The following is a 27,656-nucleotide window of genomic DNA, read 5'->3' as shown; positions in this document are numbered from 1 at the left end:
CAAAACCACAACGCATTCAAGAATAAACCACCACTAGCCAGCAAATCACCAGCTGTATCATATACCTAAACCGGTGCGCTTGCATTATTTGAGTCGATATCCGGCATCGGATTCACCATGTTGGTTTTATCGGTACTCACATACAGTCTCCCAGTGTCGTCAGGGGCCATGCCAAGGTAGAGCAAGTTTTTCCACCAGACACCACTGAGTCGGGTGTTGGAGTAGCTTTTGTCTGAGGTTGGTCTGATAGAACAGGCGACAAAGGACGGTCTGGTAATCACTTCTAGTTTTGGCGTCAAGACTCGGGCTTCCAGCAGCTTTCTATCCAAATTCCGTACTCCGTTGGCAGTCACCACAGGCCTCGGACCTATGTCCATAGGCTGGGTGCCATGAGCCAGACTTATGATTTCGTCTAGGTCATCTTGGAAGATGCACATCAGGTGGGACCCCGAGTCATCTAGGAATTTCATCTGCTTCGGTACTATGGGCGGACCTTGTACAGGCCGCGAGTCAGACACTTGAACGTCAAACCATATCTAGAATCAATCAATCAATAGGAGAATTTCGAAGCTCCAGGGTTGCGGTAATACCTCGTGTTGATGATAATTAAGAGGTATCGTTGTTGGATCGTTGATAAAGCTCGGAAACATATTGAAAGGCCCTGGCTTTTCGCCCTGGACGATCCAACGCGTCTTAGTATGCAATGCACAAAGATTGAGGATGACAACAGGACTTACCCCTTCCACCCAAAACCCTTTGTGGCCATTGTTGGCGAGGTTGATCTTCTTGAATCCCTCGACGTCGAATTCCTGCGGCTCGCATAGCTGTTTTCCCTTGGACCAATACGTGACTTTCGTCTCGTCCCACGCCAACTTGCCACTTCGGTAGGCTTTTATGAGTGCTCTCACGTTCGGCAGATGTTCACCCTTGTCGCCATCTTTAACGAGTTCTGCTTCGGTGAATTTCAGCCAATGCAGGCGCTGGGCAACATTTTCATCCTGAATTTCTGGTTCGGCGGTAAGAATCGCATCGCGCGCTCTCTTCCGGACTTTATATCCCTTCAGCCTTGCCTTAAAGGCGCGTGGAAATATTCCTGCGGCAATTCGGTCACGGCATCGTTGGATATTGCCATCGATATCGCTGCACTCTTGGTTACATACTTCTTGCTTGTTTTTTTTTTTTTTTTTTTTTATCACATATCACAAGAACTTACTCTTCTTCGAGATCTGGCTCGTTAGCCGTCCAACCTTCTGGTATATTCTCTTGAACGGCCGCAGACTGGTCCTCTTCTTCGCTCGGATATTCCGAGTCGATCGGATCGCCAATTTCCATTTTGTCTCCTCCCTCCGCTTCCTTCATCCCCTTCTTCTTCGATTGCGGCTTTTGTTTGCCCTTTCCCTTGCCTCGATTGGCCGGCCTCTTCCTGGCCCCCAAGAAAGGTCCGCCCTCGGACCTCGAGGAACGCCCGCCACCACTTCTGGTAACTGGCATCCGGCCGATTTTTGAGGAAAAGAGAAAGACTGCAGATAATAGCAGAAGTAGAATGGATGTGAGGTACGAGAATGGTCAGGACGAGGCAGTTTCTCGGGGATATTTGTAGTCCATATGGCAGTTCATCCTGGTCCATATCGAGCATGTTGAGCTTGACTCTATTTTTGTCCATTTCTTTGGATAACCCGGTCAGCCATGTTAGAACCCTGGCCGAGGGTTCTCTTTGTTTGGCTTTCAAGAACGGAGAACCAGCGGTATCCAGAAAAAGGGAGCTTCCAAACGTTCTCCTTTTCAAAGACACTAGTGTGGTGAGCTCCTTGTTCCATTGGAATCGAGCAACGAGCGTAGAGCTCCACCGAGGATTGGAGGATATCGGCATATCTGTTCAAAGTAGCGGTGATGAAAAGGAGACAAAGCAAGAAAGAATCTTTGGGGAGCATTCAATTTAGCTGGTCTCCGTCAAAGAATGAAGTAGGAGAACTTACGGCTGTCTGAAAGAAAGACGACGCCACAAGCTCCGGGTTCTTTCAGACCATGCCCTAAGCCAAGACACACCCCATCGCAACTTCCCCCTTTGCCCGGTTCTGCGATGTACTCTAACACCGATATCTTCTTCTGATGCTCTTTGATGAAGAAAGGAAAATCCAAAGACCTCGACCACTGTCGGTTATGGTCGAGCAACACTTGCCGTCGTGGTAGCCCTTAATCCGCCCCTCCTTGTGTTTTGAATATGTCTAGTCGAAGTTAAAGCTCAGGCTGTCGCGACCTCTTGGAAGAGACTCATTTCTGTTAAATAGGCGAATCAACAGAGGGTGAGATATGAGCATCCAAGTCAAAGGCCATCGAGTACTGGAGTACTGGCGAAGATTCGATCTGGCAGCTCTCCACCACGCACTGAACCCCCAAGGTCAAAGAAAGAATAAAGAATCCACGCGGCAAGCCCAATCCCATGGATCATTCAAGCCCCCCAGGGACAGCCGTTCACACTTTGCCACAGATCCGCACGTCAAACAGCCACAGAATTGGCGATGTGGTCAACCCCAAAAGCCTGACGCACTCAATGCCTATACCTCGTTCCCGGGGACTCGTATATCTGCATCCTGGTAAGAACATACGCCGCGGACCGGCACACTGGACTTCGAGCCATACGCATTCAGTGTGTAGAAATTGCGAGGCCCATAAGTCAACGTGCATGTCAGTAGAGCGACACCTTGAATTGAACCCATCAAAGGTTGGTCGAGTCTCCTAGCCGGATCAGGACAAAGAGAAGATGCCAAACACCGATGTATAGAACCGTTTCTCGGGTTCCTCGGGGTTGAGAGATTGGGGTTGCCGGATAGTGCGAGATTTGTTCTTAGTCTCAACTGGAGAAAGAAAGTGAACGCGAAACAGAACCCCCCTCCACAAGATCCAGGAACGAGAACCCCTGTACACACCGAGTATGAATCCATGGAAGATTTGAAACACCGCTGGTCTTTCTATGACAAAGAGGTGGGTGGAGCTGTGCAAAATGAAAGTTCGCGGATAGACAAAGAATCCTAACCATTGGTTTTGTCGTCGATATTGCAGGGAACTCGCAAGAGGGAATTCGGGGGTATCGCCGGTAGCGTGTAGGTCCCTCGATTTTACTAAATCACAGGATGGCTATCATATCACCTACGGCCAGAAAAGTCAAAGCGTAGCTATGTGCCAGTCATGTCTGCTATTCGCAACACTCCAACTAAACCAAATCAACAAAGAGTGATATATCACAGCCTCCTCCAAACCAATAGCGCGGCTATAAAAAAAAGATAGATCTAGAGGAAGATCAAGAAAAAGAAAGGAAAATGTAGGAGGGTAAAAAAATACAAGAGTTTACAGAAACTATACCAATCTCTTGGTATTCAATGCAGAAAAAAAGCAACGGCAATGCAATCCCCGCGAAGCAAAGTGGAAAAAGCAATTCACGACGGCATAGCCCGGGAGCTGGTCATCTCACCGTATCGGCCACGACCGCGCGTGGTATCATATGCATTCAGGACGCGCATTTGGCCACCATCATCGGCTTGCGAAAAGGCGTAGCCACGTTGTTTGCGCATGCGCTGGACTTGGCGGACTTTGCGAATCGCTTTTTGGAATTGCTCCATACGCGGTCGGTAGTCTTGCACGTTGTACTTTTGGATCTCTTGCACGTGGTGGTAATGCTGTGGGTAGTACATGCGCTTGGCGTACTTCCATGAGTAGTCACGCAAGAGACATAGACAAGGCAGAATGATGGCCATCAGGTAGAAAATGGGCGACTTGAAGAGAACAGGGATAGTGCCGTAGTATTCGAAGGAGAAGCCAATGGCAGGAGCAGCGTAACCGTACGCCGGCAAGAAGATAAGCCAGAGGAGCATGGACCCGGGGATGGCGATGAAGGTGTATTTGGTCCAGATGTTGGTGATGAGAGCGGCTTTCCCAAGAACAGTAGCCAGTACGGCGGTGTACAGCGACGCACCCCACACCCAATGGCCGGCAACTTTGCCATCCGCCATCGGGAGATCCCAGAAATAAAGCAGCTCCGAGACGATGTAGAGGATGAGTGAATGGAAGAATCCGTTCAGAACCCAGGCCCAGAAGCTGTGCTTCCGGAAAAAGAGCCCTTTCTGACCCAGCTGGTACAGCTGTGGGTAGCGGTCCAGCAAGCGAGCGGAAATATATTGATCACAAATTCCCATAGCGAAAGGAGGGAGGACAGTGAAAATCACGTTGTAGAAGGTGAGGGTCCAAGATTCGTAGATAACTTCTCCGGAGAATGCGTTTTGGAAGGAATACTGCAACCAGGTTAGACTTCATTTCTTCAAATAACAAAGCGTATGAACTTACCCAGAACTGTGTCATATACAGCGTGATGTTCTTGTAGAAGGAATACAGAATCACTCGACTGATCCGGGAGTAACTCCAAGCCCCATGGACGAGGAGCAACTTGCGCAGGAATCGGAACTGAGCAATTGCCACATCGGCAGACCGTGCAGCCTGAAGACCTTCAACACCACTGATACCGACACCAACATGCGCGGCCTGGATCATGGACACGTCGTTGGCACCGTCACCAATTGCCAAGAGCAATGACTTCAAGTGTCGCTTGACAAGCTTGACGACAAGGGCTTTCTGGAGGGGAGAGACACGACTGGAAATAAAGTCAACAGCACGAACTTGTTATCCATCAAGAGGAACCCTTACCAGCAAACCACCGCCTTGCACATCACGGCCAGGTCCAAAAACAGCTTTTCCATGTCCTTCTCCAGCGCAAACGTCAATGACCGCCCATCGATGACCAAAGCCAATGCCTCGATGTCTCCGGAGCCAGCTTGGCTCTTCACTGCATCTAGTTTCTTTCGTAAGTTGTCACGAGTAGCGTCGGCCGACTCCTCGTTAACAATAAGGAGGGTCATGTCTTCTGAGATAAGCTTGCAGGACATGCCGATATTGATGGCCGTCTCCTGTCGATCACCGGTCAAAACCCAGACCTTGATGCCTGCCGTTTGGAGGGTATGGATGGTATCTGGAACTCCATCCTGGAGCCGGTCCTCGATTGCAGTCGCACCAAGGAGATAAAAGTCTTTCTCAATCAACTCCGAGGCTTTGTCAAGCTCTTCAGCACGGTTACCACCAACGGTAGTGGCAGCCTTGTCAAAGATCTGGTTCCACTGCTGGAATTCATCCTCCGAGATCTCCCGCATGGCCAGGCAAAGGGTTCGTAGACCTTCCGAAGCATACTCCTCGAGATGTTGGAGGGTCACTTCCACGGTGGGGTTGTCCGGGTGGAGCCGTTCAAGAATGACGGTGTCAGCACCCTTGCAATAAATGCGAATTTTTCCATCGGGGCATCGGAAGATGGTCGACATTCGCTTCCGGGTCGAATTGAACTCGCACACTGCCAGCAATTCATACTCAAACTCTTGTCCTCCGGCTTCGAAGATCACCGAGCGTGGTCTTCGGTTGGTAAACCGATACCCAAGTGAGGCGGCGCCATCCACCAAAGCGCCTTCGTCTGGCGATGCCGCTTGGTACTTGATTTCGTTGGGGTCTTTGCCAGATCTTTCAGGGATAACCGTGTGACAGGTAGCCAGGAGGATCAGGAATTGTTGTATGGCATTCTGGGTGGGATGGGATTGAACATTCTTCCTGAGTTCCTTGAAGTCATGGATCCCAACCTCGGCGCCATCCTCTACTGTTGCTCGTCGATCCTCGGGGACGTCGTCTCCGTATTGGATGCCTGCAATAGTGCATTGTTTGAACTCCATCTGGTTGCAGGTCAGAGTACCTGTCTTGTCCGAAAAGATGTATTCGATCTGACCAAGTTCTTCAACAAGAGATGAGGTACGACAGGTCGCGGGGGTGTCTGTTTTGTCGTAGTAAATATCGAGGTCGGAATTGACGAGGAATGCTTGGAAGTATTTGACGATTTCAATCGTCACGAAAAGGGAGATCGGAACCAGATTCGAGTAAAGCACCCAGTAAGTGAAGATGTCCATGAAGAACTGCCTGACAGAGTTGACAGACCCGTAGTCGAGATAAGCCAGACTTTCGGCCTCGCTCTTCCGGACGACCAGGTCGCCAACGGAACTGATCACACTGAGAATGATGAGAATGCTCACGAGCATGAGAATCTGGATGTTGACCATTCGCTCCACAGCAGTCCGCTTGATCGGGGTCGCAGTAGCATTCCGCATCAACTTGGTCTCGTGGCCCGTGAACACAACAATGCCATGGATCCAAGGGGTGTTGCGCAGAGTCGCACCTCGAAGCAGGAGTTGGTCTGGTGCCAGAGGCAGTTCCTTCTCGCCACCTCCAGCGTTCATGGTCAGAGTGGCTTCGTAGGTGTACAGACTGCTGTTGGGCTGTTCAGACCTGATCCGCCCGCTCAAGCGACTCAGGTCACTGGGGTTGACCAGATTCGCGGTCTCTGGAATGGCTTGCTTGATTTTCAAGTTGGTCTCGCCATCCAGGTTGGCGGTCTCGATGTAACATAATCCCTCGGGCTCCGACGATGCCAACAAAGCCAAGTCTGCTGGGAATGGTTGTTCGGACTCGACCCGGACCACGTCTCCTACTGCGACATCCACCCATTTTGTTTCGTGAAAGGAAGAACCCTTAAGAACTTGGGTCTTTGAATAATTCAGCCCTTTATCTGACGTCCTCCGTTTATAGTCTTCGACTAGCTCCTTGGTTGCCGATACGAACAGGACAATACTCAACGGCACAACGGTGGTCCAGCGATTGGTCGGCGATACATTGGGGATCTGCTGCAGGACGGCGGTGAACAAGAAGAAAAGGTTGGCGTATTTGGAGAATTGCTCGAAGAGGAACTTGGGCAGGAAGGTGAAGATGTTGTATTTGGCGGTCGAAACGTGGTTGTTGACGAATTTGTGCACGGCATTTGCGGGTGGGTTATTGAGCTGAATCAGACGAGGTCCCAATTTCGATGGGTCGGTCTTCCCTCGTCCAAAACTGAATTTGAGATCAGAGGCCTGGAATTTCTTTCGTTGAGGTCGAGCCGCGGCCGCCTCCGCGGCGCTATCCACCGTTGCCCTTCGGGCCCCGGCCTCTGTCAAGGGAAGGTCCATCTCCGAGTATTGTGGTCCCATGCCAAACATGTATTTGGCTTTCCCCATCAGTCCGCCGCCGAGTCCTAGGATACTATTCCGCTCTTTCGCCTCTCGGAGACGGTGCGTACCGGAGGCTCCATCATCAGCATCGAGGTCGTAGTATCCCTGTATCGAGCGTGAATCTTCAAACTCATCCAGTGAGTATCGCTGATAGTTCCCCAGTCCCGAAGTCTGGGAGTAGGTCCGATCCATCGAGGCGCCAGTGTAAGGATCGCGGAGGTGCTCGGGGATGGTGGGGGGATGCGCCAGACCGGGAGCATTGCTAGCATGGGCACCTTGGGATGCGCTGCTTCCGACAAATTGATCATAAGAGACCGAGGGGCGTGGCTGCGCGTGCGGTTCGTCGGAGTCGTCGATATTGAACTGTTGCAAGAGGTGGTCGTCGTTCACGGGCGGGCCCCGACCAGTGCTATACGTCGGGCCTGAATCCAGCAGCAGGTCATCATCGTGGCCAGCGGCTGGATGCGACCCGGGAGGCCTACCGCTGGCCATAATGCCGCGGGGGAGTTGACACCCTTACTGATGGAGAGCAGTGGTGATGCCCCTGAGGCATTGATCGGGAAAGCTGGTCCAATGAACGCGTACTGGATCTGCAGGACGATGCAAAGAAAAGCGAGTCCTTCTCGAGGAGAAAAGCCAGATGGCAGGAAGAGTGCTAGAAAAAAGCCAGAGAGAGAAAAGTGGGAAGTTGAGAATGGAGTGGCTTAGCGGAAGGCAGCGATTAAGCTATGTTGACCTGATCGTCCCGCCTTTTGCCAACTTGTCAGGCGGTCACCACGAGATTCTTTTATTTCTTCTCTTCTTTTTGCTTAATACTCGTTAGAAAGAAATTATCTCCGATTATTATATGAATGATTCTTGCTGCTCTTGCTATTCGCATAGCAAAATTCCGGTTTTGCTCAACAATCGCAGCCTGAGACATGCTAAGAATAGGAGCGGCTCCACGAAATGTACAACGTCAGCGCATCTACAACGCCAGCGCTAAGCCACGACTCGTGTCTGAGAAAAATCAATTTTGATTATTGACAAAAATGCAGAAATGCTCTTATTTTGCGTAGTCAGAAGCCAAGCAAAACTCCAGTCCCAGGGTCATCACGATTCTAATGATACAACGTTGGGTATTCCATGCCCATCACCGGTCATTTTCTGCCCGGGACTCGTCGGCCATGCCTTGTTTCGACCGTTGCGCCAGATCCGCCTTCAACGCCTTGTCCACCAGAGCATTGATCTCCTTGACCCGTTCCAGAGCCACCGTCGTCTTGTTCACGATCGCCAAAGCATCGACGGGCGCACCGGAAAACTTGGAGAGGAAGCACATATCGCCCGCGTTGTTGATCCCAATGACCAGCTCGCCCTCCGACGCAAGCTCTTCTCGGCGAGAGGCGTCGAGGATAATGTGAGTGCCGTCGTTGAAGGTCTGGAAGGTGACTGACAACGGTTTGTGCGTGATGTTGAGAGCCACCGGGACGCGGTCTTCGACTCCGTAGACAATCACCTGCCCTTCTTTCACCACAGCATCCGGCCGGCGGAAGTGTTGCAGTGCCGTCATGATTGCAATGCAGGCCGCATCGGTCAGATTCCCGTCGTAGTCAAGCACGTGGACGTCAGCGCGGATGCTCCAGCAACTGACACCTTGTATAATACAGAGGGACTCGGTGTCCAGGGCATTAGAATGGCGAATGACACTGTCGAGGATGTGGGTGGAATTGGCTTCGAGGTCGCTGGACCTGGAGATGAGCAGTAATAAGTCAGCGCCAGTCGCGTACTAATGTAGGAATTGCAGCGATTCCATACCGTCCATTTTCAAAAGCTGGTGAGCCCATCGCACTCAGCTCCAGGTTAATATTGAAGAGCCCATCGAAGGGACGGTCCTCGTGCGGTTTGGTGACTTCGGCAGAAATTCGGACGACAATGCTAGACAAATCTCAATTAGCATCTGCCATTGACTGTGGTAATTCCGGACTCGACACTCACTTAGTCTTTCCCAGTTGCAATTTCACATGCCCATACTCGTCCCCAAAGGCAATGTTCAGAGGACGGAACTGGTCTACCTCACGGCCATCTAGACGCACATTCTGACGCAGAGCATCAAGAATGAAGTCTCGCTCTGGATTGGAGAGGGGGTGTTCTTTGGACATTGTTATCGAGGCAAAGCCAGCCCCAGTGAGGGGAGCAAAGTCGACCTTTTTGGGCCATTTTGCCTTCCCCACAGGCCGCATAGCTGCTCGGTATATAGTTATTCCGATGGTAGTCCACCAATGAAAGATGAGTAATAGTGGGCGGTGAGGTGGTGATAACAACGACTGCCTCAGGCCATACACCAAAGCCTGGATGCGACTTATCCGGTGCACCTGCAACCAACTGCACATTCATCCGCACCACTCTTTTCCACAATGACTACAGGTATGGTGTGCTACTTCTGATGGTTGGATCATACTAGTTTACTAACTTATTCTAGCCCACAGACCTACTTTTGATCCGGTATGACCGACCGCGTTTTTGTTCTCACTCCAGACTAATTGGAACAGGCCCAAGGTCGAGAGGCTCTCCGTGGCCCAGCCTACCACCAACGACTCCTTCCTGCACACACCCACCTGAAAGTTCGGTATGTGAAGAATGGTTATCGATACAAGACGATCGCTGACTGTGGTCCAGTCAACCTGGACAAGGTGGCGAGGCCGATTCGGAAGTGCGCGACCTGCGCGCGGAGCTCCTCCAGGCCGAGGCTGCACACTTTGCCAAGAAGCAGGGTGTTCCTGTCGGTGAACCCATTGCTGCCGAGTCTACGGTTCCGAAGCGCCAAGTGGAATCAGCACCCCCAGATGGAAGTGGAGATGGCGATGCAGAGGATCCAGAAGCAAAACGACGGCGCATACTAGAAGAAACACGAGACATCGATGCAGATTCAGACGGGTCAGAAGATGATAGCAGCGATGAGGAAAGGTGAGTTTGGCTGGAAAAGGGCCTGAGAAGATGCATAGGTTAACGGATAATAGTGATGACGAGGACGAGGCGGCCGAGCTGATGCGCGAGCTCGAGAAGATCAAAAAGGAGCGAGTGGCACAAAAGGAGCAAGAGGTATGCCACAGTGAATGTCGAGTGCGCTGCGAATCATACTGATTATCTCCAGGAGCGCGAACGAGCAGCCGAAGAAGAAGAGAAGCGCGAGGTCGACATCGCACGGGGCAACCCTCTTCTCAATCCGCAGGACTTCAATATGAAGCGGCGGTGGGACGATGACGTTGTGTTCAAGAACCAGGCCCGAGGAACGGAGAAGAATGACGGCAAGGAATTCGTCAATGTAAGGACTTCACTCTCTGATATCCACAGGGCGGAATTAACCGGCTATTTCACAGGATCTGCTGCGCTCCGACTTCCACAAGCGATTTATGGTATGTGACTAGACTTGATCGTGCTTGGAAACGTGTTCGCTAATTTTATCGCGTTAGTCTAAATATGTTCGCTGAATTATCATCGGTCGAATGTTGAAAACGACCTCGGTATCAGCAGGCCTGAGTATGACGACTATCACTCTAACTGCACCCATTTCAATATTTGAGGCCTGTTTTAAGCAGCGTGTACCATAACTCCAATGCCCCGAACAACCCTCGGAGAGCAACCAAGATGAACGGATAGCTGGCGCAAGGGTATTTCCGCGGGGTCTCCCTCATGCCATGGTTTCATTGGCCGGCCAATGTAAAGACCACTGGTCTTAGAGCAGCATTAGTTTGACATTAATATCGAAGTATCTATGTTGTGTATCTCTATATTGCACTTGTAGTCCAAGTATACACAGCGAATTCACCGCCCTCCCGCACCTTATCGTTCGATTCTGCCAGGCATCGTTTCTCCAATCTTCAACCCTCGAGATGGAGTCGCAACCTACTGCCAAAGCGCTGCACAGTGAGTTTTGCCTGTACTGGTGGCTTGTGATGCTCGCAGTGGTCAAACACCGTGAGGTGTGAGACAACGGAGCAGCTAATCGCGGCTTCGCAGATCGCATCAACACCGATATCTCCCAATTGCTACAGCGGTTCGAGAATATCATGGCCACGGCGACTGTAAGTCTTCCCCCCCCCCCCTCCCCTCTTTCCTGCAATCAATTACATATACACCAAATGTCGTGTTTACTGACAACCGCCGCGACAGCTCCAAAATCCCAGCCATACCTCCACAGCCGTCGAGACCTACCAGCTAGACGTGGAGTCAACAGCACTGGTAAGCCTCTGGCATGCCATAATCTTAAAAGATGCGCCGCATTGTATTGGTCATTCGGGACAGCATCAACACCTCGATCAAGACACAGGGTTCATGAGGAAAGGAAACCTGGAGTGCTAACCCTTTCCCACTACCGCCATAGATCCGCGCCGCCGAAGATCTCCTTGCGTTGTCCCGGGTGATGAAGGAGACTTGGCTCTTTGGCAAACTCGACACACTCGGTGAAGACGAGCGCGATGTCCAGCGCCGTGAGAAGCTGGAGAAGGATGTGCTTGCGGTGCAGAAGGCTATTGAGGAGGGTGGATTATTGAAGCCGTCTTCAGGGAAGAATTGAGTGTGACTTTGGCTGTGGATTTGATTTGCATTGCTCATCGAGCTCGACATGGCGTTTGAGCGGTTTCATTTGGTGTATTTGGTGCGGCGTTCATCTGGTGTCATCTTGGCATATTCGGAGGATTCTATACTTCGGTTCCTAGTACAATCATAAATTGGGACTGAAAGAGATTTGATATTTTCAAATATCGAGGAAGGCAATAGGACATGGGCAATATCTTATTGGCAATGACCTGACTGGGTGGTGGTATGGCTGAAGATATATCTGCAACTCGAGTTGACTGAAATGCATGCTAATATGGAGATGAATGTGCCTAAATAAAAATTTCCACTGAACCTGAAAATCCTAAGGATATAAGAAAATATACATAATTAAATCAATTTAAATATAACAGAAGAACACAAACACAACGCTGTATACTGCGTGGCCGATAAGCGCCTGATATCACTCGCGCTCAACTTTCCCCTCGACAAACCCCAAACACTCGACCCCGGCGATTATTTCCATTTCAATGAGACAATAACACCGCAAAGAAGCTCATACCAAACAGAAAACAAAGCAAGAAAGAAAACACAAAATGCCTCCACCATCAACCCACCCCATCCCACCATCCCTCCCCCTCACCCTCATCGTCGCAACAACCCCCGTACGCGTCGCGTCCAGCACCAGCACCACCAATTCCACCCTGAATACCAGCGACACCAATGAAACAACGACAACAACACGCCTCGGTATCGGCCTCAAAGGCACCCTCCCTTGGCCGCGCATCAAAGCCGACATGAGCTTCTTCGCGCGCGCCACATCGCGCCCCCCGCGCCGGGTACCACAAACGCCATCATCATGGGCCGCAAGACCTACGACTCGGTCCCGAAACATCTTCGCCCGCTCGCGAAGCGGATTAGTGTCGTCATCACGCGCGACCAGTCCGGCGCCGTGCGCGACGGCGTGCTCCAGGAGCTGGAGGCGCGGCGTGCGAAGTTGGCTGCGGCGGTTGCTGCCAAAGCTGCCACCACAGCCACTACCAGCACCAGCACCAGCACCAGCACCAGCACTGACCAGAATTCGAATTTGAATTCGAATTTGAATTCGAATGTTGAGGCCGAGGCAAAGGTTAAGGCAGACCCCGCAAAAACATCACTCGATACCCCCGCCAAAGAACCTACCACCCCGCAGTCCGCAACGACAGCAGACCCCATCACCGACGCGATTGTGACTCCCAGCCTCGACGCCGCCCTCCACGACCTGGACTCTATCTACGGTGCTGCGGGGCGTTTGGGGAAGATCTATGTGATTGGCGGGGCGGAGATCTACGCCGCGGCGCTGCATATGCAGGCTGTTGATGGGTCGTCGGCGCTGCGGCGGCGGCCTGTGCGGGTGGTTATGACGAATGTGGTGCGGAAGCCGGATGCGGAGACAGAGACGGAGACGGAGACACAAAAGAAGGAAGAAGGTGACTCGCAGGATGTAGCGGCGGGGGCGGCGTCTTTCGAGTGTGATACGTTTTTCCCGTTGGATGGACTCACGCCACAGAATGGGTGGAGGAGTGCTAGTTCGGCGGAGGTTTCGGAGTGGGTGGGCGAGGAGGTTTCCGGTGGGTGGAGGGAAGAGGGCGAGGTGGGGATTCAGATGGTTGGGTTTGAGCGGGTTGGTTAGGATCATAGGATGGTTTATGGTGATTTATGGTTCTGGGAGTGCCTTGTATAGACGCTAGAGATCTAGAGAGCATGCATGGGTATCTAGAGAGCAAAAGTTACAGTTAGGGTCAAGACTATACAATTTGCTATATAGTGCTGTACAAACCAGACATACAAACCATTCAAATCCAAGCCCAACAAATGCCAGTAAACGATAGGTAGGACGAATGTGAAATTCCAAGTCGAGGCAAAACACAAAGGTGAGGCGACATGCAATGCTATGCAAAGTAGAATCCAAGAGGACACCGCCCACAACGCCTGGGAAATCACGATGCAACGGCCGAAGCCTACCCTCGGCTTATTCAAGCTCTTTCATGAATTTCACAAATGCCTTCTTGTGCACCAGGCCGACATATCGCCCATCCTGCAAAACACAGAGGTAGCGGAGACCCAGCTTGGCAAAGCACTGGTAGACCAGGTCGATAGGAGAATGCACGTCAAGAGCAATTGGTGCCTTGATGGATGTTAGAAATAAGGGAAAGATACCTTGGCAAATGATGGTTAGGGAAACAGAAACTTACCGGGTCAATATATCGGGTAAAGTCCACCTGGACGGCTTCCTCGTTCTCGCTATCATAAATCGCCGGTGAGGCGTCCATGGCCATCAGGCAGATCGTGGTGTCCTCGTCTTCGCCGAGGTTATCCAGTGCATACTCCAGATCCGGTGCCGGGATCAGACCGGTTAGGACACCATCTCTCAGGATCGGAAGACCACCGTCAAGTTCGCCGGCCATCAGCAGATACTCGAGCTTCAAACGGAGGTTTGAAGCAGCGACCAAGGACGAATTTGAGATATCAATGACGCGGTGCCGCCGAGCCGGGCTGACAATATCACCTAATTCGGCGTCGGACAGAGGCTGGAGCTTGTTGTCCAGGAAGGGATAGGCGTTCATATCAGTCAAGAAATCCTGTAGACGGTTTAGCACGCAAACGATGTCGGGGTTTCCAAGGTTCGTAGGTGAGCTTACGTAGATGCTGCGAGGCTCCATGGCATCTGCAGTCCATTTGGCGCAGAGAACCGCCAACGAAAATGGCAGCACATGGTTGAGACTGCCCGTCAGTTCGAAGAGAATCACAGCAAGGGTGACCGACAACCGCGTCACACCGCACATAGTCGCACCCGCAGCCACCATCGCATATACCCCGGGCGTCACGCAAGACTCCATGCCGGCGACGGCAGGACACGAGTCGAATAGGAAAAACGTGGGGTGGCTCGCCACCCAGTACTGCACGACATGCCCGACGATTCGTCCCATAAGACCGCCAACGACCATAGATGGAACATAAATGCCCGCAGGCACTTTGATGCCGAACGTCACCACGGTCAAGAGACTTTTGATGACAAATGCCACTATGAGATATTTAATGATGTCGAGGATCCCGTCTTCATGGGGGCACAAGCCGTTACTCTCAACGGAGTCCCGTTGGCAGGGACTGGCCAACTCAAGCAGGAGTTCGGTGACAGGCAGTCTGGTGTATCGGTTCCAAAAACTGGCCACGCCTGTCAGCAATGCCACGAGCACGACCTCAAGCATCGGCCACCGTTTAATGATGGGGATCCGACGGAACGAGCGCGCCCACAGACTCGACGCCTTGATGAACAGGGCGCCAAGCGCACCACCGAGAACCCCGAGGATGATGAAAATAAAGATTTCGAAAATCTCCCAGTCGGATAGGTACCGGACCTCGAACAGGACAATTTTTCCGGTGCCGTAGGGATTAAGGAACTTGAGGGACAATGCCGACGCAATGCAACAGAAGAACGTCCGAAACAGAGTCTTGGGTGGGAAATAGTAGCTGACTTCTTCCAGACTAAAGAGCACGCCGCCAATCGGCGCCCCAAAAGCGACAGCGACTCCACTGGCTGCACTCGCACTCAGCACCTCTCGTCTCTTGCCGTCGTTCTGGTTGTACTTGGCAAACAGTCGGCAGCAGATATTGCCCACGCACGTGGCGATATGAACGTACGGGCCTTCCTTGCCCAAACTCAGACCGGAGGAAACACTGAAGATTAGGGAAATAGTTTTAACCACCAGCGTCTTCAGACCCAAATACCCGTGAAGAACAAAACCGCTATTGATAACCTTGACCTCAGCCACTCCACTGCCTGCAGCAGAGTAGTAGGTCATTGCCGGGCGTGGCGGGAAATTGGGAAACGTCCCATGTGGACTCGTCTGTGAGGAAGGAGATCCAGAGCTCACTGTGCCATACTTGGCACTGCGTGACTCCGCCCCCAGGTTTTCGTCCAGGGTCGCCAAGGAGACGGAGGATGGGACGACAGTTTTGGTAAGCAACGTTAGGGCGCAGGAAATGACGGCAAGGATTACAACTCCAAAGATGAACATGGTGAAGTCAATCCATTGGTTGTTTGTACCGGAGGGTGTGAGGATCTGAGACCATGACCGCCAAGCGGCGCAATTGATCCCATCATCACAACAGGCATGCCGACTGCGAAACCACCGAGCTGTGCAGAAGCCCTCTTTCAGGTCATATACTGACTCCTCGGTAACGTCGACAAAGTACGCGATGGCAGCCGTGATGCATCCGGCAAGGGCCACGAGAATCCATCCTTGTGCGCCGTCAAACCACGCCAGCAGTCGACCCCGGATATCCTTGCGGCGGCGAAGTTGGCGGAGGCGCTCTCCATCTGCAATGCTGTCGTGCACCCAGTCGGTAGAGGTAAACTGGTCGTACCATGTCCGCTCATCGAGGAAGGACGAAGCCGTAAGACCGTCCTTGGCCGACGGCGGCACGCTGGCTACTCGGCTGTCATCTCCCACACTGCCTCGTCGGCTCACACGCCGACTCAGCGAGTTGCCCCGGCTGTGATTTCGCACTCGTCGCAAGCTACCAGCCGCCAGCAGGTGTCTCAAAGACTCTGCCCCAGAGACCCCGGAGATACTCGTGTATGATCGCCGCGGCGCTCTCCTCCGACCGTCCTGGCTGGGACCCAGGAGGCTTGTTGTTTCGCCGATTTCCAAGGGCGGTTCGAGGGACTCATAGCCGGTGTGGGGCTCAGAAAGGTAGCTTTGGGTTCGACGGTAGGCGGATGGGGAGGGAGGGGCAGTTCTCGTGGTGGGGGTGCTGTCAGGGTCTCTCTCTTTCATGGTCGCTACGAGAGGCAGATCGGTACTGGGGAACAGAACGAGGCATATCGCTGGATAGGAGCGTTCACGGTCCTCGACTCGGGACTGGATCTGGCAGATGGTCAGGACATATTCTGGGGAATCCACATGTCAAGCAGCTGGGGCTATGCGTGCCTGGCCCACGGAGAGGGATATGTAATGCCGATGAATTCCAGCAGCAACGGGATTCGACTTACTGTCAACCATCACTTCCTGTTTGCTGGAGCACCACAGAAAGAGGAATCAATCGAAGGAAAAAGTAGTAAGAAGCGGAGATGGGGGAAGCTTGGGAAGTGGCCAAGAGGATCGACATTCAACAGGGACGCGTCAGGTGCCCTGACCCACCTATCTCGTGGTCGTTGATGGGATTCCCTCGACAAATCAACTCCTTTTTCTTTTTCTCTGGCTTGAGAAGGATGAGATATCCATGGATCTTGACCGCTGTGCCTGATGCCTCATTCTGGGGCCGAGATGATTCTGGTCTGGTTGACATGATCTGACGGGGCCAGGGTCCACTCCGCGTGAGGGGAAGCCATTCCGTGATGCTCATCTGGATACTTCTCCCGGGGTCCTGGTCATAGGTGATGTCTCAGCCAAAAGGTCCTTGGTGCATACTCCATCAGTACCATTTTCTCTTGTGGTCGGCCTCGTCCAATGTGATCCACCGATGATCCCTGTCCGGGATCCATCGAGGACGCCAAAGTACTCGACTGGATGACATCTCACGTGGATCAGGAAGTCTCGAGAGCCAGATGCCTTGGTCATTTCAACGGAGTGTGTGAGAGCCTGATCTCGCTGAGGCTCTGATCTTCCAGCGGCATCATACATAGAGGTACACAATGCCATTTGATCTATGCAATAGACAAGAGACGCTATGATCGGCCAATATGAAGCCAACCTGAATGATTGGTGGAGAATTTCAGAAATCTGGACATGGGCTGGCGAAAATATCTTATATATCTTGTGTAGTACTAAATAGCGTGTAGTATGGAATATTCATGGATAATGGGGAGTATATATAGTTGGCGAAGTGACGAGATCCACCTGCCTTTTCTGTCCCCACGCAGTCGATCCCGTTCAACTTCAACTTCAACATCCACCACGGCCCCTTCATTCTTTTCTTTTTATCCTTACTTCTGTTTATATTGCCCATCATGGCAATCAGGAAAATCCAAGACAGCCAGGATGATATATCCACCCCGTACGATCAGTTTGTCCTGTTCGGGGACTCGATCACTCAGATGGCTAGCAACCAAGACCGCGGCTTTGCCTTTCAAGCTGCCCTGCAAGACGGTGTGTTGAGTCAACAGAATCTGGTTGAATAACATGCTAATTGACCGCCAGCCTATATACGGAAACTCGATGTGATTAATCGTGGCCTGTCGTGAGTAGCATGCAAGTACAAGCCCAAGGAAGCCACTAACTGTCGCAGAGGGTATACCACTGCCCATGCCATCAAGGCCTTCCCCCAAATCCTTCCGCCACCAAACAAAGCCACTGTGCGGTTTATGGTAATTTTCCTACTCAAAATACCCTTTGCCAGTTTGAACTTGGTTCATGTCCACTCTAGACTATCTTCTTTGGCGCCAATGATGCATGTCTTCCAGGACATGATCAGCACGTCCCGCTGAGCCAGTACCGAGAAAACTTGAAAAGGATTGTACAGCATCCGAAAACACGGGCACAGAAATCACGGCTCATCATCATCACCCCACCTCCAGTCAATGAATATCAGCTGGAGTCATTCGATGCATCCAAGAACGCTCCCCATCCCAGCAGGACAGCCAAACACACCAAATTGTATGCAGAGACTGCCCGGCAAGTCGGTGCGTCACTCAATGTTCCGGTGGTGGATCTATGGACTGCATTTATGCAGACCACAGGCTGGCACGACGGGCAGCCACTCGTTGGCTCACGCGAGGTGCCCAATAATGAGAGGTTTGCCAGGCTATTCACAGATGGTATGTCGGAGAATTATGTCTTAATGGCCTTCCTCCTGACTCCTTCTGACTCTTTGATGCAGGGCTCCATTTGACCCCGGACGGGTACCGCATTGTTTACGACCAGCTGATGCAGGTGATTCGGACAAACTGGCCGGACCAGAACCCAGACAAACTGCCTATGGTGTTTCCAGGCTGGGGAGAAGCCCCGAAATAGGAGTGCTCGTAGATGTGTCAGATGTGTATTGAAATAGTTAAATTGTGTGCGGTAGAGAAGTGTATAGGACATTGTTATCCCTCACAATCAGGCCTCAGGCAAATACCAAGTCAAACCGTTGGAAGTGGAGCACGAGTCTAGATCAACTCCCCTCCATGATCGACCTTTGCTTCATCATCTCTTCTTCTCTCCAACTTGCTCCTATCTTCCTGCATTCCCCATCGAAAAAGATATTCTTCACTATCCTGTCCTCATCCTACTCATTATCGCCCTCCCTTCGTCAACTGCCCCTCGGTCGCTGTCGTTCCCTCACCCCCGATCTCGACCGTCTACTCCCCTGCGCCGATTCGTGGCCCGTGTCAATCGGCAGCTTGCCACGAAGTCCCCTCATTTCGTTGAAGTCGAACCGTCAACCCGCCCGTCACCACCTACTACCCGACCTCCCCCTTCCCGCACCCCCACTCTCGACCGACACCTCCCCCAACCACGGTCTGCGACTCGAAGCTCGTAAATCCCTCGGTGCATGTTGCGCGTTGACCCACCAAGTCCTTGACCTCATCGTCCCGGGTGGACGGCCGGTGGGCCGTCGCAGCTTGAAGGAGGGAGGAGACAGGAGGCTGAGTGGCGGTTAAGCCAAGTGGCGTTTACACTCGAAGCTCCTGTTTCTTTTGGATCGGTGACGCGCGGTTTGGGCGGTTACTCAGCGCTATTCTGGAGTCTACACCTCGGTGGCGATGGATGCTCAGTATCCCTTCGCCTCCCGTGACGACATCTGGCGTGTCTTCGACGAGCTGAAAGAGCTCCACGTTGCCCAATTCGAGCAGAGTGAGAGAATCGGGCGACTGGAACGCCGGCGGGACGACGATGCGAGATTGAGAAGTGTTTGGGGTCCTTTGTCGCCGTTCCCCAGTGTGGTGGGAGGTTCGATCCCCGCAGGTATGGACCGCCTTTCTCTTGGACTTCATTATTCATTTACTCACATTATTTTACCGTAGACCCTGCCTATCACTCTCCCCCCGACGCCTTCAAGGGGTTCGACCAAGGCCAGCATCATACAATGGCCAACTCCACGGTGGGCCTCGACGGTGAGGAGGAGCCACGCCGTGGGGCATCTCGGGCCAACAGTGTTCGGTTCGATGAAAGTGCGATTCACGGATACTACGGTCAAGCCGGTCGGCCCAGTACTGACCTTCCACTGCGAACTGGCAGCGGGCTGGGAAGCCACCCGCTGACTGAGCGGTCTCTTTCTCATCGATCGGAGGGGAGACAGAGCTCGTCAGGCCATTCGCATCACTCGGCGCGGACGAATAGTCTTGGGCTCGACACCAGCAGCCGGCTGATGGGCTCTTCGCTTAGCGAATCCCCATTGATTCCTCCGCCTGGTCTGTTTCTTTTGGGCCCAGTGCCTTGTATCATTCGGTGCTGGCTGACCACCAACTTCTCAAATGACTCCCTTTTGTACGCAGCTGTTTGTTCGGGGTCTTTTGTATCGTCGCTGGGCATGTCGATGGTTCGCAAGTTTGGGCTGGAGGATCTCTTGACCCAGGAAGATGAGCGGCAGTCCATCAAGCTGCCTCTTTACCTCCCCGAAGCCAGCATTCACCAAAGCTCCCCGCGTTCGGGCAGTCCAGTCCCTCAACTTCCCGCGGTAACGATTCGGTTTTTGGTTCGCGAGGCTGACCCCATCGATGAATCTATCCAAATCATCTTTGGAAGTGACGTCTTGCGTGCCCATAACGCAGACATCTTGTTCTCCCAGGATAAAATGATCATGGTTGATGATGAACGAAACCGCATCTCGGTTCCACTCGTGCGTCCCGAGAAGGACTCTGCCTTCAGGACTTTGAGCACTTTCCCGGATAGCTCTTATTCTGGGCCGCATGGGAACGGTAATTCTGTCGGAGTGATCGGACAGACCGCCAATCTCCCCGAGCAGTCGAGCTCAGCACCTGCCTCGGCCCGGGTCTCCATCGGCGAGGCCGACGATGCACGCAAGCATCGATTGACAGACTCCCATGACGCACTTGAAGACTCCGAGCCTCACCCAATCTCTGCGACCGCAGACGCGCAACCTACTGCCCCAGCCAAGCCGGAAGGTGCTGGTGTCTGGAGTTCATGGCGGCGCGATCCCAAACCCGACCCGAATACCGCAGCCGGCAAATCGAACCGTGGCCGCACGATGAAAGTGCTTCGGTCCACCAAGCTCTCGTCTCGCGTCGGCTCGACTACCTCTTCTCCTACCGTGGCTACCACCGAGCCTACCGAATCGTCGACTGGCGCACAGTCCGAGTCTGCCCGCTCCCCTGCCCAGCCCACTCCTGGCACGTCCCCTGACGACAGTCGCCCGAATAAGCCATGGGCCCCTAACCCCGTCGGAGGTGCATCGGCGTTTGGCTGGCTCAATCCGGCCTCATCTGCCAACCGCACCACGGCCAATCCTAGATGAAACAGACTAGGATTGGATCTTGTTTCTTTGATCGCTTTTTCTTTTGTATCTCCCGGGTCTTCACGATTCTCAGACCTCGGAGCACGAATTCACACAGGGAAACCAAGGGCTGCTGTGGATCGGCGTCGGGTCAGGCGCTCTGGGGGTTTTCTTTCTACAGCGGGTGTACTCTTAGGATTTACTGTTGCCCGGCCGTGGCACATCTGTCATGACAGGACTGAAAAAAATAACAATATTGACAACTGTCGTTTCGTTGCCCTTGTAATTTACCACCTGACCATCAGCAACACTTCACACCCACACTTCTGTCAGCTCGACAACAGTCTACGATGCATATGCACTGGATCTTCGAATCATCCCCCCTTTCCAGTAGAAGATCAAAGGAATTGGGGCAAATGCCACGGCAAGAAGCCCCAGCAAGCCTCCCGCCCATGCGAACCCAAGGTTGCGATAGACTGGAACATCAGCTTTGTAGCCATCGTAGAACCAGGCTGACACCCTTGAAAGACTCAGCGGGAAACCTACTAGCTAACGTGAACAGTGGGAACGAGCCTCCTATCGAATACCGCAGCAGCCCATTCGCAGCCAACGCCGAAGCCGCGTAGCGAGGTCCGTAGGCGTTGGCGAGGTAGAACACGCACGATAAACTAGTCGGGAGTTAGCAATGCAATAACAACGGCAACGGCAAAGAAGAAGTTATCTAGGAGCTGGAGGGTTCACAAAAAAAAAATCAGAATATTCGCACACCAAAAGACCCCCGTGGCCACAATACTGACTATCCAGTACACGCCAGGCTGCGCGCTCCAGGCGAACCAGAGAAGAGACGCCGGCATCAGCGGACTACTGCCCATGGCGCCGATGAGGCATTTCTTAGGGTCGAGTAGTTCCTTCGGTGATTGAGTAGCTTGGCTGCTTGCTTGATGCACGCAGCGAACATATTGATCAAGCAGGATCGACGAGCTTGTGCCGACGATGCAGCCAACAATAATTTCAATAAACACCAGTCCACTCTGCCCCGGCGAAACCCCATAAGTTGACTCGAAGATCAAAGGAAAGGAGGCGAGAAAGCACCAAAAAAAAAAAAAAAAAAAAAACGCCGTGTAGAGCGAGTAGAGCCCGACGATCGGTTCTATTGCGAGCATGTATACCGGTCTTGTTAGGGTTGTCGTGAGAAGAACCTTCCATCTTGGCTTTTGGGGTGGGAGTCGAGAGCAGGTAGGAAACTAATGGCAATAGCATCCGTTTCTTTGCTTGACGGCGGATAATCAGACTCGTGTAGGTCTCTTGCGCACCCAGTGAGAAGATCCATATTGAGGCCCCGAGAAACAGCGTCGTCCACTGCGACCACCGCCAGCTTTTATACTCGGCCACCTAGCCGCCCACCAACGACCCGAGTGCCAGGCCGAGAAACGCGGTGAGGAACAGCAGCACCATGGCTGTGGAACTGTGCTTGCTGCTCCAAATATCCAGAATGGTTCCCGCTCCCACGGCCAAGGGGAAGGAGCAGAAGATGCCGGCCAGGAGGCGGTAGATCAAGGGTGTCGCAAGGTTCTGGGCGAAGCCAGATCCCAGTATAAAGATCGAGGTCACGAATACGTAGATGAAGCGTCGACCGTAGGTTTCACTCAGAGGGGCGGAGATCATCGGCCCTAGTGCTAGCCCCGCAGACGTATAATGTAAACGGGAGCATAGACATTAGTATAATTTGTGTTCCAGGAGAAGGAGAAGGAGAGAAGAGGAGAGAAGAGGAAATGGGCTGACATCAATAGGCATAGCAAGGCTGGGATCGCGGTGTTGCAGATCTTTTTGGTGAGAGCCCAGTTTTTCACGTTGGCAGGGTTTTCGGCCCATCATGGAGATCAATCTTTGAATTGGACGAAGAGGACATCGTTTTGAACTGTATCTTGGATTCAACTGGGATTGAACCGATGCCGTGCGTGGCGCATCGAGGGCATGGAAGAATGCCATGTCAGGCCTGGGCTTTATACAAAGCACATCCCAAGCCGGTATCCGAAAGCACGTTTCGGAGACATTCCACTAGCTGCAGAACTTTTGATATCCCGAGAATGGATTGTCGATTTGATCTGTCTCCGATTCAAGTGGGTCTGTTTAGGGCTGCGATACTGAGTTCCAGCGACCAAGTCTACAACCGAATCACTTCTTGCCGATAGTGTTTAATTTGTACCAGTTCATAGGAAAGTGATTTATATAAATTCAGAGGTGAAGTCGAGGAATTTTGACCTGACTGGAGCAGTTGCGCCGCCCCTTGATTTCGTGCGTGATTTTTGCGTATTTTGGCCGCTTGGGGGAAGTGGGCCAGGCAAGGCACGGTGGATATATAAAAGATCAAAGTCTGAAGGTCTTAGCTCGGAGATTCTTTTTATTTTCTTATTGGTTCTTGTTTAAGTTGTAATGATATGAATCGCCCATGTTTAGGGCTTCGACCTGTTCGTCTAAGTTGGTCAGCCCGACTTTTTGCGACGACGTCAACTACAAGAAATCGCCAGTCAACTCAACCAAAGCAGCTTGTCTCAGAACGCGAAGATGCGTCTTCAAAGAAGCGCACAGTTGTCAATGTGGCAAAAGCACAACTATCGATTCTCCACCGCTCGTTTTGGGCCTGTCGATCGACATGGAAGCGAGCTAGAATCAACACACTGCGTTGTCTTCTGGGCTGCAGTATCGGCGATTTCTCCGCGTTATGGATGCTTCAGACGTTTTGCCCAGATATGGGAGTGGGTTCAATGATGGCTGTGTCGAGTAGGGTCTCCTTTCCTGAGGGAAGCAAGAATATTGGCTCTGTTCGCATGCTAATGCATTCAATGAATTTGCAGTGGCTTCCGGAATCACCAGCTCCATCATCCTTGAAACAGTTCTTCTTCGACATGGAAAGGACCGGCTCCCATGGCCCATCGCCGCTCGTACCGCCATGGGGATGAACCTCGTCTCTATGTTGGCCATGGAAGCGGCGGAGAATACGGTTGACTTTCACCTCACTGGGGGTGTAGTCGTCCTTGCTGACTCCGGTTTCTGGCTGGCGGCTGCTGTTTCAGTGGGAGCTGGGTTTCTGGTTCCTTTGCCGTATAATTATGCCCGGCTGCGAAAGTATGGGAAGGCGTGCCATTAAGGATGGCCTGTAAGTGGGACCAGAAATAAACCAACTGTAACTTCTCTACTACAACCGAGATGTAAGCATAAAACAGACAGAAGGACAAATTTCAGAGATAGCTTCTTGCTCATTTAATGGTAAGCCCATCAAATCTTCGAGAAAACTTCCAACGCCCCCTTAGTCTCATCTTTGGTCTCCTTAACCAGCCCACTCACAGCCCGAAAATGCTCATGTTTCGCATCTCCCAGAATCTCAAACAGTACACTCTCACTACTCGTAACAATGGCCCCAGCATCCCGCAGCCGAGCCAACGCAATACCTCTCTCCTCGGAATTGATGCTGCTCACCCCATCGACAAGCACATACACCCGGTGGCCCTTAGCAAGGAGGTCGAGCGTGGTCTGCGTGACACAGATGTGAGTTTCGATGCCCACGACAATGGCATCCAGTCCAGACCCAGAGCCAGAGGCAGCAGCGGTTTTCACTGGCGAAGGTGGGAGCAATGCCTCGATCTCTGGCGTGATCATTGAGAACAGCGTTTTGTCGACGTCCGCGCGGATGTGAGGCCCGCTTAGGTGTGGCTGGAGCTCTGAGACGGTGTTTCCGAGCTTGGCGCGGCTTTGGGTTGTTATGTAGACAGGGAACTGGAGGGTTGATGCTGCGCGGAGCATCTTGTCTGTTGTGGAGACTCTTTGTATTGAGTAAAGTATTATTAGTCTCTGATTGCCGTGAATATCCATCGATGAAGGAAGGTATCAATGCGTGGAGTTGATGCAGACGTACAGCTTGGGAAACTCGAAGATACCATTGCGGAATTTCTCTTGGATGTCGCAAACACTAAATGCATTCTCGATCAGTTGCCTGCGGTTGTTGCTGGTTGACGAACAAGCACGTACAAGAGTGCGGGATTGCCTGTGGAGACATGTCAGTCCTGTCTGGGAAGATAGAACACAGGGCTCTTACGGATCCGGCATGCGCGCGACACAGTAGCCATGGCGTATAGATTGCTAGTGAACTTCAGATGATAGGAAGCTGAGAGGATCAAGAAGATGAGAGCTCCGGAGAGCTCCGGGCGGGAAATACTCGGGAATGCGGGGAAGAACAGCCCGGCCGAGGGGAAGTTAAGCGGAGTATATACCTGAGCATTCACCACAAGATATTAAATAGGCCCAGCAGAACTCTGCATTATTTCAATCTATATACGAGAAGCCACGATGTCTAGATTTCAAGTCATATACAGCCAATTTACAGCTTCACCTCCTGGATCTTCGCTCGGCCAGCAAACCAGCTATCGTCCCCCTTTCCAGCTGCTGTGCGGATCACATAGAGCTCGTCAAGGAAGGCCGGGACGAAGCTGCCGGGCCCGCGAACATATTCTTTGGCGGCGGCGTTCTCGGCTGCGATTTCATACATCAGGATGCCCGAAAGAACGGCCAGGAGTTTGTCGCTGCGGTGAGCAGTGAGGAAGCAGCCGGAGATAGTCCCGATGGCACAGCCGGTCTAGAAGGCGAATTGTTAGATTCTTTATTTGTTTATTTCTTATTTGGGAAGATGTTATGGAGAGCATACCCCGGTCACTTGGCCCAAGTAGGGATGGCCATTGTCAACAGCAATGACTCGCTCGCCATCACTCACGTAGTCGGTGGCCCCAGTCAGCAGAACAACATTCCCTTGGTCAAAGTTAGCAGGAGCTAGCAAGAATAGCAAGAATTGAATGATGCATGGTCTTACGCTCTCTCCGAGCCAGGTCCCGAGCCAAGGCTGCCTTTTGCTGCTTGTCCAGGGTACTCGGCCCACTGTCGACACCGCGCTGTCGGACTCCGCTGCTACCCCATGCCTGTCTGATCTCGCCCTCATTGCCCTTGATTAGATCAAAGTAGCCACCACTCATCAATTGAGTCACTGCCGTGCGGCGAATGTGAGTCGCACCCGCGCCCACCGGGTCATACACGACCGGGTTGCCCCGTTCATTGTATGCCTTGATGGCTTTCAGGTAGTTGGACACACTCTCGCTGGTCAGAGTCCCCATATTGATCAGAAGAGCGCCGTCAAACTGACACAAGTCGGTTGCTTCGTCGCCATACGGCGACATGATAGGAGAGGCACCGCTATAGGAGCAATTAGTAAACGATGACCAGATGCACGAACGCATCCACCGCCAACTTACATCGATAGAGTGACATTTGCCACAAAATTCGCCACCACAAAGTTGATCATGTTATGGACGAGCGGATGCACCTCAACCATCTTGCGCACGATATGGGGCACCTCCTGGACCAAGGCATCGGCCTCGTTGGCACGAGCAGTTTTCGGGGTCAATGCAAATGGGGGAGGAGTCTTGATCAGCTGAATGAACTTCTCTGCAGAAGCCTTGGGGTCGTCTGCTGCCATGATAGCACTGACAATAGCAACACCGTCTAGCCCTTTCTTCGGAGACTGAGACTGGTAGATCACCCGCTGAGCATTGCCGTGGTTGATCCCACCAATGGAGACGGTGCCGACTGAGGCATCGCTAATGGCATCGAGGATGGCCTGAGTACCCGCTGTTCCAATAACAGACTTGGTGTTGGTTTTGCTAGAATTGTTAGTATCAGACTGATTTGGGCGATGTTGTCAACTTACGTTGGCGTAGCAAACATAGTGCCAACTCCGAGATAGTCGGCTCCATCTGCGATGGCCTTCTTGGCCTCCTCCAGGCAAGAGGCACTGATGCCGACAATGGCATTGGCAGGAAGAAGCTTTCTTGCCTCCTCGAATTCTGTTGGGAAGAGCATTAGCTTCTGACCATCTAAGCATATCACATGGTGGGGTTACAAACTCATATCATCCTGACCCAGATGCACGCCCTCAGCCCCAACAGCGACAGCGACATCGACTCGGTCATTGATCAAAAGTGGGACATTGTATTTCTGAGTGATCTGGTGCAGCTTTCGGGCTGTCTCAACCAGGACGCCGGTGTCGTTGGTCTTGTCGCGATATTGCACCACCGTCACGCCTACCGAGATTAGCAGACATAAAGCCAAGATGTCAATTCCTGCAGTCTTACCTCCTTTGAGTGCCTCTTCCACAACCCAGCACAAGTCTCGCCCCTTGAGAATAGCCGGGGTCGAGTCTGTGACGAGATACAGCGACAAGTCCAACGGCATGCTGTCTTGGCGACCGTGGGAAAAAAATATAACTCCTAGTCTCACCAGAAAAAGTTGTGACGTACAAGCAGATTAAACTAGGCTGTTTTGCTGATCCTTGGTCTCTTGGTCGTTTCTATGTCAATTGTAATGCAGAAAATGGGCCGTTGGGGGAACGTGGTGGGGACCAAAGTTTGATCTCATCGTGCAGCAACGTCGGTGCAGCCTTGTTGGTAGTCCAAAGATCTATACTGATATACAGATATTACGTGAGTATCAAGAAGGATTTTCATTAAAATAGTACTATTATATAATTTTCAGTAT

The 27,656-nt window shown here is 52.2% G+C and overlaps 12 protein-coding genes across 12 annotated transcripts; 6 read left to right on the top strand and 6 right to left on the bottom strand.

The window, feature by feature from the left end:
* Positions 1–65: 65 nt before the first annotated feature.
* On the bottom strand, positions 66–1,332 carry NUU61_008699 (uncharacterized protein; the record flags this gene model as incomplete). Its single annotated transcript, XM_056659224.1, has 4 exons — positions 66–536; positions 591–674; positions 738–1,140; positions 1,214–1,332. The coding sequence occupies 4 exons, from the start codon at positions 1,330–1,332 to the stop codon at positions 66–68; spliced, it is 1,077 nt and encodes a 358-aa protein (XP_056507517.1).
* A 2,102-nt stretch (positions 1,333–3,434) lies between these two features.
* Positions 3,435–7,616, bottom strand: NUU61_008698 (aminophospholipid-translocating P4-type ATPase DRS2; the record flags this gene model as incomplete). Its single annotated transcript, XM_056659223.1, has 3 exons — positions 3,435–4,286; positions 4,339–4,642; positions 4,696–7,616. The coding sequence occupies 3 exons, from the start codon at positions 7,614–7,616 to the stop codon at positions 3,435–3,437; spliced, it is 4,077 nt and encodes a 1,358-aa protein (XP_056507516.1).
* A 640-nt stretch (positions 7,617–8,256) lies between these two features.
* Positions 8,257–9,343, bottom strand: NUU61_008697 (exosome non-catalytic core subunit RRP45; the record flags this gene model as incomplete). The annotated part of the gene is made up of 3 exons (XM_056659222.1): positions 8,257–8,851; positions 8,919–9,038; positions 9,099–9,343. 3 exons carry the CDS (start codon positions 9,341–9,343, stop codon positions 8,257–8,259), a joined length of 960 nt encoding a protein of 319 aa, XP_056507515.1.
* Positions 9,344–9,517: 174 nt separating this feature from the next.
* On the top strand, positions 9,518–10,516 carry NUU61_008696 (spliceosome-associated CWC15 family protein; the record flags this gene model as incomplete). The annotated part of the gene is made up of 7 exons (XM_056659221.1): positions 9,518–9,527; positions 9,583–9,605; positions 9,653–9,729; positions 9,780–10,067; positions 10,106–10,202; positions 10,255–10,425; positions 10,481–10,516. Coding segments are annotated over 7 exons (702 nt in total), but the record flags the coding sequence as incomplete, so codon positions are not given.
* Positions 10,517–10,993: 477 nt separating this feature from the next.
* Positions 10,994–11,676, top strand: NUU61_008695 (RNA polymerase II mediator complex head subunit MED22; the record flags this gene model as incomplete). Its single annotated transcript, XM_056659220.1, has 4 exons — positions 10,994–11,027; positions 11,091–11,185; positions 11,274–11,342; positions 11,485–11,676. 4 exons carry the CDS (start codon positions 10,994–10,996, stop codon positions 11,674–11,676), a joined length of 390 nt encoding a protein of 129 aa, XP_056507513.1.
* Positions 11,677–12,253: 577 nt separating this feature from the next.
* NUU61_008694 (dihydrofolate reductase) lies at positions 12,254–13,329 on the top strand (the record flags this gene model as incomplete). Its single annotated transcript, XM_056659219.1, has 2 exons — positions 12,254–12,496; positions 12,571–13,329. 2 exons carry the CDS (start codon positions 12,254–12,256, stop codon positions 13,327–13,329), a joined length of 1,002 nt encoding a protein of 333 aa, XP_056507512.1.
* Positions 13,330–13,668: 339 nt separating this feature from the next.
* NUU61_008693 (putative voltage-gated chloride channel (ClcA)) lies at positions 13,669–16,477 on the bottom strand (the record flags this gene model as incomplete). The annotated part of the gene is made up of 2 exons (XM_056659218.1): positions 13,669–13,824; positions 13,892–16,477. 2 exons carry the CDS (start codon positions 16,475–16,477, stop codon positions 13,669–13,671), a joined length of 2,742 nt encoding a protein of 913 aa, XP_056507511.1.
* Positions 16,478–17,649: 1,172 nt separating this feature from the next.
* Positions 17,650–18,652, top strand: NUU61_008692 (SGNH/GDSL hydrolase family protein; the record flags this gene model as incomplete). Its single annotated transcript, XM_056659217.1, has 5 exons — positions 17,650–17,788; positions 17,840–17,879; positions 17,928–18,006; positions 18,066–18,456; positions 18,519–18,652. The coding sequence occupies 5 exons, from the start codon at positions 17,650–17,652 to the stop codon at positions 18,650–18,652; spliced, it is 783 nt and encodes a 260-aa protein (XP_056507510.1).
* A 734-nt stretch (positions 18,653–19,386) lies between these two features.
* NUU61_008691 (uncharacterized protein) lies at positions 19,387–21,098 on the top strand (the record flags this gene model as incomplete). The annotated part of the gene is made up of 2 exons (XM_056659216.1): positions 19,387–19,588; positions 19,648–21,098. 2 exons carry the CDS (start codon positions 19,387–19,389, stop codon positions 21,096–21,098), a joined length of 1,653 nt encoding a protein of 550 aa, XP_056507509.1.
* Positions 21,099–22,469: 1,371 nt separating this feature from the next.
* NUU61_008690 (MFS transporter) lies at positions 22,470–22,742 on the bottom strand (the record flags this gene model as incomplete). Its single annotated transcript, XM_056659215.1, has 1 exon — positions 22,470–22,742. The coding sequence occupies one exon, from the start codon at positions 22,740–22,742 to the stop codon at positions 22,470–22,472; it is 273 nt and encodes a 90-aa protein (XP_056507508.1).
* A 773-nt stretch (positions 22,743–23,515) lies between these two features.
* On the top strand, positions 23,516–24,225 carry NUU61_008689 (DUF4396 domain-containing protein; the record flags this gene model as incomplete). Its single annotated transcript, XM_056659214.1, has 2 exons — positions 23,516–23,858; positions 23,933–24,225. The coding sequence occupies 2 exons, from the start codon at positions 23,516–23,518 to the stop codon at positions 24,223–24,225; spliced, it is 636 nt and encodes a 211-aa protein (XP_056507507.1).
* A 1,227-nt stretch (positions 24,226–25,452) lies between these two features.
* Positions 25,453–27,353, bottom strand: NUU61_008688 (bifunctional hydroxyethylthiazole kinase/thiamine-phosphate diphosphorylase; the record flags this gene model as incomplete). Its single annotated transcript, XM_056659213.1, has 6 exons — positions 25,453–25,707; positions 25,777–25,877; positions 25,939–26,315; positions 26,375–26,782; positions 26,830–26,949; positions 27,022–27,353. The coding sequence occupies 6 exons, from the start codon at positions 27,351–27,353 to the stop codon at positions 25,453–25,455; spliced, it is 1,593 nt and encodes a 530-aa protein (XP_056507506.1).
* Positions 27,354–27,656: the final 303 nt, after the last annotated feature.

The sequence above is a fragment of the Penicillium alfredii genome (assembly GCF_028826965.1).
Source record: "Penicillium alfredii strain IBT 34128 chromosome Unknown utg000011l_segment0_segment0, whole genome shotgun sequence".
Classification (NCBI taxonomy): domain Eukaryota; kingdom Fungi; phylum Ascomycota; class Eurotiomycetes; order Eurotiales; family Aspergillaceae; genus Penicillium; species Penicillium alfredii.
This window is presented reverse-complemented; position numbering and strand designations above follow the sequence as displayed.